Source organism: Mandrillus leucophaeus, unplaced genomic scaffold (assembly GCF_000951045.1).
Source record: "Mandrillus leucophaeus isolate KB7577 unplaced genomic scaffold, Mleu.le_1.0 Scaffold83, whole genome shotgun sequence".
NCBI classification, from domain to species: domain Eukaryota; kingdom Metazoa; phylum Chordata; class Mammalia; order Primates; family Cercopithecidae; genus Mandrillus; species Mandrillus leucophaeus.
In genome coordinates, this window is record NW_012109030.1 from 4,098,440 (window position 1) to 4,109,915 (window position 11,476).

At 39.7% G+C, this 11,476-nt stretch overlaps 1 protein-coding gene across 1 annotated transcript in view; it reads left to right on the plus strand.

The window, feature by feature from the left end:
* The window catches only part of FRMD4A (FERM domain containing 4A), a 221,993-nt gene that overhangs the window by 93,523 nt on the left and 116,994 nt on the right, over window positions 1-11,476 (plus strand). The window contains exons 5-6 of the mRNA XM_011968152.1: window positions 2,335-2,391; window positions 3,345-3,367. Of these exons, the coding sequence (XP_011823542.1) occupies window positions 2,335-2,391; window positions 3,345-3,367 (80 nt within the window). The remainder of the gene's footprint in view (window positions 1-2,334; window positions 2,392-3,344; window positions 3,368-11,476) is intronic.

Consider the following 11,476-nt stretch of genomic DNA (forward strand, 5'->3'; position numbering starts at 1 on the left):
CTTGCTAAGTGAACTCGCATTATAAATGTTGTTCTGAGAATGTGTTGGCTGAAGCTGGGTTTCTATTGATTTTAGGGGAAATGTAAGTCCTAAGGGAGGTCACATAGTGGACAAGTAGTTGGGGGTCTGTTCCCGGCCCCTTAAGTACCATTAAGGCCCTGTGGTTTTCCAAAGTCCCTTAATGTTTTTGGATTCCATTCTCAGGGTCAGGCTGGCTGGTCTCTAAATCTCTTTTACCTCTAGCTCTCTGTCATCCAGTCAGCCACTACGGGATCTAGTGATATTAGGGAAAGGAAAATAAAGATGGACATTTGTGCTTAAGCTTGACACCAGACATAGGATATCAATTAAATTGTGTATTATTCTCACATGCTGATGAACTCAAGGCTTCTCTTTGTCTTTAACATGTGAGCTATGTATAATGAGACAGTGCTGTGCACTTAGAAGTTTATTAATGTAGGTCATATTTTCATGTTTAGTGGGTTTGTTATTGTTTTGTTTGTTTGAGGCAGGGTCTCTCTGTCACCAGGCTGGAGCGTAGTAGCATGATTACGACCCACTGTAGCCTCAACCTTTCCAGGCTCAGGTGACCCTCCCACCCAAGTAGCTGGGACCACAGGCATGCACCACCACTCCAGGCTAATTTTTGTATTTTTAGTAGAGATGGGGTTTTGCCATGTTGGCCAGGCTGGTCTCGAACTCCTGGGCTCAAGTGATCCATCCACCTCAGCCTCCCAAAGCGCTGGGATTACAGGAGTGAGCCACCATGCCAGGCTAAGTGTTTGTACCATACACACACACACACACACACACACACACACGGAAATCTTTGGCTATGATAGATATGTTTATTACCTTAATTGTGGTAATGGTATCATGGGTGTATGCATCTGTCCAAACTCATAAAATTGTTTACATTAAACATGCAGTTTTTTGAGGTGTTTTAGTTATACTTCAATAAAGCTGTTTTGGCTGGGTATGGGGGATCACACCTGTAATCATCCCAACACTTTGGGAGGCCAAGGCAGGCACATCATCTGATGCCAGGAGTTCCAGATCAGCCTGGCCAACCTGGTGAAACCCCATCTCTATAAATACAAAAAAATTAGCCGGGTGTGGTGGTGCATGCCTGTAGTCCCAGCTACTTAGGAGACTGAGGCAGGAGAATCACTTGTACCCGGGAGGTAGAGGTTGCACTGAGCCGAGATTGCACCACTGTACTCCCTCTTGGGTGACACAGCGAGACTCTGTCTCAAAAAAAAAAAAAAGAAAAAGGCTGTTTTAAAAAATATGAACTATATACATTTTGAAATATAAATTTCAAAAATACAAAGATAGAGAGAGAAAAGGAATTTTTTCAAAAACCAACGAGAGGTTTAAGTGCTTTGAAGACCAAGTCCCTAGATCACAATTAAGTATTTGGGGGAAGAACTACTAGGCGGAAACATTGTGAAACTTACACTCTGTAACAGCGCTGACCGATAGAACTTTCTACAGTGGTTGAAATGTTCTGTATCTGAGCTGACAACACGGTAGTCACTAGCAACATGAACTGTAGAGCACATGAAAGAAATGTGGCTAGTACAACTGAGGAACTATATTTCTACCTTGTATTTAATTTTAAGGAGTCACAATCCCACTGTAACACTCCTTTCAAACAAAGCCTTTCAATAAAATAAAGTTCTGAGTTTAGTTTATACAGAAAATGCGTTTTGTTGTCAAGCATCTCTATTCCAGTGATTAATAACATTAACAAACAGGTTTGTAAAATGCTGGGGCCTAGTCCACCTCTTAATTTCTTGAAAGTTTTAAAGATGAGGCCTTTGAGATAATCTGGTAGGCCCGGGCCCCCTAGTCCATCCCAGCTAAGAGCAGCAAAAAGGATGTTGGGAGTGTTTAGGACTGAACAATTCAGGGCAGTGGTCTCAGAGACTCAAGACGTTCTATGAATATGGGAGATTCGGAGCAAATCCTCAGAAAAGGAAGCATTTCTTTTTTTTTTTTTTTTTTTTTTTTTTTTTTTAGCTGGGGTCTCGCCCCATTACCCAGGCTGGAGTGCAGTGGTGCTATCACAGCTCACTACAACCTTAACCTCCCAGGCTAAGAGATCCTCCTACCTCAGCCTCCAAAACAGCTGAGTCTACAGACGTGCACCACCCTGCCTGGCTAATTTCTAAATTTTCTGTAGAGATGGGATCTCACTATGTTGCCCAGGCTGGTCTCAAACTCCTGGGCTGAGTAATCCTCCCGAAGAAGAGCTGTCATTTTTAAAAAAAAGAAAAAAGTGGTTGTTAAATACCAAACTTGTCTTCCTTTGTTGCTTTTTCCTTTCAGGAGCTTATTGACGTTGACAGTGAAGTGGTGTTTGAATTAGCTTCCTATATTTTACAGGTAAGTTGTTTTTCTCCTCCTCTTTATGTCCCAGGGCCATACACAGAAGAAAGGAAATAAGACTTACCGGGCATAGCCAGTAGCTGTGTCCACTCACTATTTGTCATCTTACCTTTTTTTAGCCATAAGCTGCATAGAGCTATTAGAGACACTGATGGAAACCATAGCAATAAACAGGGGCTTGTAGTATTTCAAAATTTTAAGACAGCAAATCCCTGTAAAGCAAAGTTGTGTGTTTAACCTGAGCCTGGGAGAAACTGAGGTCATTTACTGACCCCATTTTCTTTGGGTTTGGTACTTTCACCCTGGAGAAAGCCAAGTGAATAGCTAGAGTTAGTGGCCAAAAAATCATGTTCTGCCCCCTGGAAAGACAAGGAAAAGCCCTTTAGGTTATGCAAAAAAAAAATAATAATAAGGTGTTGTAGAATATTAGCTTAGTAGTGGCAAGATGAGTTAAAATGATATCATTTCTTTATTCCTTCAATAAGTATTTATTGAGCAACTACTATGTTTAAGGCATTATACTGGATTCACTAAAGTTTCTCTGGTCCCTACCTCTAGAGTCTTCAGTATAATTGAGGACTAGCATAAAATACAAACCAAAACAAAAAGTGACCCTAGAAATAGACAGTTCTATCCAGATACATGTTCATATTTAGAATCTTTAAACTAGAACATGTCAGACCCGGGCTTTGAGGTGGAGATGTACATTTTGTCATTATCAATCACTTTCTTTGTCTATAACTTTCTAGAGTTTAATTTCATGTCTCATATTCAAATAGCAAACGTATGCATTCTGTTTTAATTGTATTCCTGCAGCAAATAGGATGATAACTGCAGGAAGCTGAACTCATCTCATTCAGTAGAGAAACTCTCATGGTTATAGAATGTACTTTAGAGTCTCTGACACTGGCTTAGTGTACTTCGCTGATGTTGAATTTTTTCTTCTACAGGAGGCAAAGGGAGATTTTTCTAGGTGAGTTTACAATTTTTTGTTGTTGTTGTTTAAAATGTAAACCCTTGCTTCTCTATTAAAAAGAACTATTCAGGATGTCCTTTTCAGGTGGACAATTTATTCATGTTGTATGTTAATGATGAGATCTAACTCTCAACTTGTCCATTGAAACAGATAGATCAGGTAGAGAAAACATAGTAATAGCAAGGATGATGTTCTCTACTATATGCAGAGCCCAGAGATTACTGGAAAGCTGACATTAGGGCCCAGCGTCACACATGCCTATTGTCCCGAGGTTGGACAGGCTGCTCAAATGTCTCATAGAGGCTGGAATCACCATTGTGGTGTAAATATGGTTGCAGATAACCCGTCAGTCCTGACAAGTAGGTGGACATCTTTTTTTCTCTCAATGTAGTCCCTACCCCTCAAGGGACAAAATGCTGTCTTCTAGGGAAATTTCATTCGTGAAAGTGTTACAACATAAAACTACCGCACCTCTGCTTTGCTTCTGTCTTAGGATATTGTGTTGGAGAAAACATAAACAGACAACTACTGGGAATCTGTAAATGTCATTAATAGCCTTGTAAAACTGCAAACTCGTCATTTATTTCAATCCTCACCGTGTGTTGATCAGTATGGCTGAAATTGCCCTGAAATCTCTCGTGATCATCACCAGACCCGGAAGAGAACAGAGAGTGTAGCCAGCCACCAGCAGGACTGTCTGCTCAAAGGCAGACGTTATTCCTGGGATTCTGTTTGATTAAGCTCCTCTGAAAAAGAAAAAAAAAGAAAAGGCCAGGGTAACCCGTTCTGGAGAATCTAGGTTTAGAGGCAAACAGTAAACCGTATGAACAGGAAAGGAAGGCATCAAGGCATAAGGTTCTGGCCCATCAACAGGAAATTAGCAAATTGGTATTAAAAAGAAACACAAATCGGACCTCTGCTCCACCTAAGAACCTGTCTGTTTCCCCATGCTTTGAGGGATTTCATCTGTAAATGCAGCAAAAACTACTTCTGTTAGTGGCCACCTGTACTTGGCTGTCTTTGTCACCGGTTTTTCAGGTCTCAACTGCTTTCTCCTTGCTCTCCTGGTACATTTCTCAGGCTTTCTTTTTTGCTATTATTATTTTTTAAATTTTTTCAGAGGCAGGGTCTCCTTCTGTTACCCAGGCTGGAGTGCAGTCATGGCTCACTGTCACCTCCAACTCCTGGGCTCGAGTGATCCTCCTGCCTCAGCCTCCCAAGTAGCTGGGACCACAGGCATGAGTCACTGCACCGGGCTAATTCTTTTTTTTTTTTTTTTTTTGTAGAGATGAGCTCTCACTGTGTTGACTGTTCTCAGTCAGACATCTCAGCAAAAGCAAAAAATTATTTTACAGTCTAAAACAAGGATGAGCAAGCTTTTTCTGTTAAGGGCCAGATTGTCAGTATCTTGAGTTTTGCACGCAGCACGATCTCTGTTGCAATTACACCACTCTTCCTAAGTGCAAAAGCAGCCCAATAGGATAAGTAAATGGATGAGCCTGATTATGTTCCAATAAAAGTTTATTTATGGATACAGAAATTTGAATTTCATATAAATGTTCATGTATCACAAAATATTCTTCTTTTGAGTTCTTTTTCTAATCATTTAAAAATGTAAAAGCCATCCTTAGTTCATGAGTAATACATAAGCAGAGGACTGGATTTGTCCAGGGGGTTGTAGTTGCTGACTCTGATCTCAAATGCCATCTCTTCAGCTCTGATTGAATATTTGCATAAAGAGACCTCCCCCCTTTTATTTAAGTTTTCCAAGTTTTTGGTATAAAGCAGTGGTAGTCAAATTTTTAAATAGATAATGACTGTAACTAGCTTTGGCTGGAGACCTTGAACTTTGTAGGTGGCCAGTAACCATTTACTGAATTTGCTAAACATGTTTTCCGATTATAGAAACTAAATCTTGTTACAATTCTTCTTTGCTACTTTTTTATGACATTAATTTGGCCTTGGAATTTGGGGTTTTGATAAGTGCCAGTCCATATCTACTTACAAAGATTTCTGAAGTCCCATGAAAAAATGATTTAAAAACCACAAATCCAATGGATTCCAGTGTCTAGTCTACTTACTCACTTTTTTCCTTCCACATTTCTTTCGCCCGCTCTGAACTCTGCTGTAAATATTATTTATTTTGAGAGTACCCTGACAGGATGGAATGTGAACTGGGAATAGCATGATCTGGCCCCGCGGATCATGGGAACGTGTGGCCACATGGATTGCCAGGGAGAAGGAAGTGCAGGCTTGGCCTCCACAGTAATTCATGGCCCCCTAATGAGCTTCTGGAATGCTAGCTTGTTGGCTGAATTCAAAGAAACAAAGGATCTGGGTTGTGCTCCATTTGTCAAAGTGCTACTGCTACCTAGCAGTTTGTTTGTAAGCGCAGCTGTCTGGGAAGAGAAATCACTGTCAGGAGAGGGGAGAGGTCAGACACCTTATCCAAAAGGTCAGTTTATCTCACAGCCTAAAACCTACACCATGGACAGTGGGGGTGATCTGTTACATGGGAGTCTCTGATAAACACCCTTTTTCTATAGCAGGCTCACGCTAGTAAAGCCATCTTCAGAGGTCCGGAGAAACTAGTACACACTCAAGGCCTAAAATTTTGGAGTAAGAGAAGTAATTCTAAATTCCTTCCCATCTACTTCTGGGAAGATACCCAGCACGTCAAAATTGACCACACTTGGTTCAGCGGCTAAACATTAGGTATTTTAGATGTCCCATTCTCATAACTTATGTAATTTATATAAACAAATTTATTTGTGATTTATTGTAGAAAGTTGTTTTTGCTATTGATGCAGGATTTTTTGCTCCTTAGTTCAACTAAAATCCAGCTTCTTGTCTCACGACCAGGAAAAATTAGGCACATAGACAAATGGAAGGGGGAGGAGAGTGGATTATTAAGTGAAAAGAAGGCTCTCAGCATAGAAGGAGAGGCTCCCCACCTCACAGATTGAATATCAGTCTCCTCCCCTACATAAGGCACGAATTCTTGGTGGCTCCACCCCCTTCTCCCAGTGCACATGTGGGCCCCGGTCCCTTGTAGGCACACCCCCGGGCAAGACCCTGTGTGGGTTTCCTTATCTGCATCTGCATGCCTCCTGCATCTATCACTGTTATTAAATGCATGACTATATAACCTCAGTTTTATTTAAAGGAATGGCTTTGATTTCCATACTGTAGTTTTCCTGAACAACATTAATAAAATACCAGCCAGCTTAGAACACACCGAACCCTAGAAAAGGCTTTTCTAGATATAACACAGGGTCCAGGGCTAAACTCTAAGATCTTCTAAAATCTAGAGGATCCAATAATCTTTTAAATGAGTGGCCATCCACAAAAAATAAAGTAACTCTTTCATAGCCTGAGAAGTCCTGAATCCATAACTTCCCAAAAGGCTATTTTCTTCAGGATACTATTATCCTAGATATTTACATTTCAGGGACTATATCCAAATTACATTTATGTGGAATGAGTATTAATCCATAAATTATGAGAGCAGTTTCCTTGAGGTACAAGAGAAAAGGGTATTGCTTTTACAAAAGAGAAGTCCAGGGCTGGGTGCACTGGCTCACGCCTGTAATCCCAGCACTTTGGGAGGCCAAGGCAGGTAAATCGCCTGAGGTCGGGAGTTCAAGACCAGCCTGGCCAACATGGTGAAACCCTGTCTCTATTAAAAATACAAAAAGTAGCCGGGTGTGGTGGCGTGCGCCTGTGATCCCAGCTACTCGGGAGGCTGAGGCAGGAGAATTGCTTGAACCCAGTTGGCGGAGGTTGCAGTGAGCCGAGATGGCGCCATTACACTCCAGCCTGGGTGACAAGAGCAAAACTCCCTCTAACAAAAAAAAAAAAAAAAAAAAGACGAAGTCAAAAGTGCTGATACACCTTAATGGAAAGAGAACTATATAAGTCAACTCTGAACTGTAGCTACTGTTTCTCATGAAACTCACTTGCTCTTCCGTTTCTTCTTTTGGACTCTCTGTTTTGCTCAGCAGATGCCTGAAGGCTTATTCTTACATACCTCTTTTCTTTCCCATTAACAGAATAGCTCACTTCCTTGTCTTATTGGACTTTACGCTGAAATGTCAGGTTTAGCGTGCTGAGAGAAAATGACTGTAATATAGATAGATAATTAGTATCGCCTGCCATAGGAAGAGCTACAGACCACACATGTTCATATTCTACCAAACGGAGGACAAATTTGTACGATGCCTCTAAAGGTTTAGGAAATAGTCTTATCTAAAAATAACATTTTTTCACTTTTATTGTTTTCCTTAGCACAGCATGTAGTAATCTCGTTTCATTTCCTGATGTATATACATGTAAAACAAAAAACCTCATGTCTGTCGACAGTCAGGAAGTCAGTAGAGTTGGCATTTCTGTTTAAAAACAATTCGGTAGCCTCCGAGCTGTTAACAAAGGCAGCTGCGGGCCAAATATTTGGAAGAGGAGAACTGATGCAGTTTAAAAACAGCAACAAAAAATATCTTTCGATGATCACTGTTGACCACTGGCCAACTAACTAACAGATTCTTACATATGATTCTATGATTCTTACATATTTGATTCATCAGAAACACCTCAGGGGTTTGGGAATGGAATACTGATGTTTTCTATTTCAAAGCTTTTTTAAAACTCTTGGGTGATGGTAGAAAAACTAATATTCTCTTCCTTAAAAAGATCAGTGCAGAGAATACCTCATTTAATCGACTGATAGGACATCCAATTCTCTAGTTATATTCTAATTTAATTTAACAGAAGTTTTATTGCAACACTGTACTAAGGGAGATATTACATACAAAAACTTGATTTTGGGGGTTTTGTCTCTAAGGGGACCTTAACTGAAAACCTTATCAGCCAATCTCCTTACCCTGATTTTGAGAATCACTTCACCTCTGCCAGCCCTTCTGATCTTTCTAAAAATGTGCTGCAAATTTGCTTAAAATAGTAATTTTAAGCAAAGCATGGTGGCTCACGTCTGTAATCTCAGCATGGTGGGAGGCCGAGGCGGGTGAATTGCTTGAGCCCAGGAGTTCGAGACCAACCAGGGCAACATGGCAAAACCCCATCTCCACTAAAAATACAAAAACAATTAGCCAGGCATGGTGGTGAGTCCCAGCCTGTAGTCCCAGCTACTTGGGAGGCTGAGGTGGGAGGATTGTTTGATCCCGGGAGGCAGAGGCTGCCACTGCAGTGAGTCGAGATTGCACCACTGTACTCCAGCCTGAGTCACAGAGTGAGACCCTGTCTCCAAAAATAAAATAAAAAATAACCTTTAGCATTTTGCAATATTGAAGTGCTTTTAAAATGTTTTGCACTAAACAATGCAAATCACAAATGCCAAAATCACACTACCTTTGAAATAAAGAATCGTCCATACATTAACAGAGACAAGTAAAAAACATCTGTTCTATAGAATTTTTCGTTAGCAAGATTTATTGAAACCAGATCAGTAAAGCTGTGTTACTCTGGACCCTCTTCTGGGACCTGGAAATATCTTTGTTTCCGAGGACTGGATATACTGATGCTAATTACTAAAACAGGATTCTCCCAGCATGAGATTTATGAGGACCAGAAAGCAAAGAGCACCTGAAAAAGACAGATAGTAAGGAAATTCCGTGGAAAGATTCTTGGGCCACGTTTTGCCTACCTGGCTCTGTTCAGCAGGGCCCATTACATGCTTAAGGGGCGATGGAAGGTACCCCGTGTCTACAGGCTCGCCATTCCAAATAAACACAGCCACCGAAGGAAAAGAACTCACGTTTTGATTGAGTACTTGGGGGTCAGTTTATATGACATCTGTGCAAGGTGAAATGCCAGTCCAAGTGCCAGAATATCAGCTTCTCAGAGCTTAGTGAGCGGCGGCTAAGAAATCTGGGTGTACACCTGCGGTGTCAATCTGCAAGTTACTCTTTCTGTTTCTTTAAAACAGAAAATGGAAACCAGCTTGCTTTTAGAAATAGAACAATGCATCACCCAATCAATGAAAACAAATAGTAGCAGTCCCTCATTAACAAGGGAAATTGATTTTCCCCTCCATTTTAGAAGAGGAGTTGGAGCATTGGAGTGCTGAAAAATTCCCATTAACTTCCACAAACCACATGTTATTAGGCGCCCAGGAAAGCAATTAGAGGCAAACATGTAAAGAGCTTTTAGTATTTTATCTTGTATAAACCATGGGATGGTGTGCTCACTAGTGTGGAGAAAAAGACATTTTTATGACCCCAAAAAAGGGCCTTCTTGGTTTTTTTCTTTCTTTCTTTGAAATCTCTTCTGCCTTTATAAAGAGCCATTTGTGAATTAATATAAACTGAACTCAACTTACTGGTATCAGAAAATTTCAGGTTTTTAAGTCTTTTTTGCCAGGCCAGAGGGTGACTTTTAGGAAGTCATAGGTGAAAGGAAGAGTTTTAGATGATCAAGAGGAAAAGAACACGAAGAACTCATTTTCTTCTAAAAGACTTTTTTTTAGTACTATAAACATTTATATCGATTGTGATCTTTAAAAAGATGACATAGTTATTTTCTTGACAGCTACAACATGGAGACTTGATTAATCTAAAGCAGCAGTCTGCACATCACAATTCCTAGTCTACAAATACCATTTCCTTGCACATACATAAGTGGTTTTACTACTACAGCTCTAAGCAAGTTCGGTTTCAAATCGTTATTAGATCATTTGGGGCATATTTCCCTATAGTTTTTAAAACTGGCTGCTTGAAAATAAACAGCTGATGTGATCATATGGTAGGAGAAATAGATTTGCTGAGACTAATTTTAGATAATTAGTGAAAAAATACTCAGTTATGTTTGAAATAGTTACCATTTGAAATATAACTTATGTAACTTAACAGTATCTATAATATCTATCTAAACTTGCAAATTTTTCTATTGGAAACATCCTAGGAAAAAAAAAGGTTAATCTGTTAAACTTGAAACATACCTAACAGCCCAAAGAAGAGTTTCTATGGGAAGAATTGAAATTAATATAATTCTCATATACTATTTATGTACTGTTTTACACACACACACATACACACACACACGCACACACGAAAGAATTGTGTGTGGCATTTTCCCATGATTTAAAAATGAGTTTAAGGGCCATGAGTAATTGAAGCGCAGATGGAATCTTTCACACCAGCAAAAGTTTTGAAAGGAACAGAATCTGTGAAAATTTGAAGCAAAATGTTCAAGTGGAAGAGTTATAAATTGTTACAGAAAGCTTTGTTTTATGCACAAAAGTCTATTTGATTGAGCTTTCAAGTGTGTAATTCACATTTTCAAAGCATAAAAAAGTATTTGGATAGGGACAGGGTGGTTTTTTTTTTGTTTTTTGTTTTTTGTTTTTTTTGCGGGATGATATTCTTCGAATTCTATGGTAATTGCTTAGAAGCCAAGTAAGGAGGAAATTTTGTATTATGACAGCTTACTTCTTTTGTTAAGCACTTATTTAATGTATTAAAATATCATATTTTCAGTTATACCTGTGAATAGCAAAACGTTTCATGGCTATGGTACTATGTCAGTTTTTCAGAGTGGAAATTCCCAAACTAAAGGGTGATACTGAGAACTATAGAAAGTTAATCAATCGTTTTTTCTTGGGCTTTTTGAGAAAATTATTTGCCTGAAATTGTAGACTTATGAAACAATTTTTAAACTTGTTTTTATATTTTACATGTTTACACCTAATATAAATTAGAAATTCATAAAACTTTCCTTTCACCCCAGAAAACCAGACTCAGTAATCAAGGAAGAAATCTTTACTTATATAACTTAACAATTAGCAACAGAAATAAAGGGACTGCCAGGCACAGTGGCTCATGCCTATAATCCCAGCACTTTGGGAGGCCGAGGCAGGAGGATTGCTTGAGTCCAGGAGTTCAAGACGAGCCTAGGCAACACAGTGAGACCTCATCTCTACAAAATATTTTAAAAATTAGCCAGGTGGCGGTGATAAGCACCTGTAGTCACAGCTGCTTGGAGGCTAAGGCAGGTGGTTCACTTGAGGCTGGGAGGTGGAGGCTACAGTGAGCCGTGATCTCAAAACTGCACTCTGGACTGGGCAACAAAGCGAGACCCTGTCTCAAAATAAAA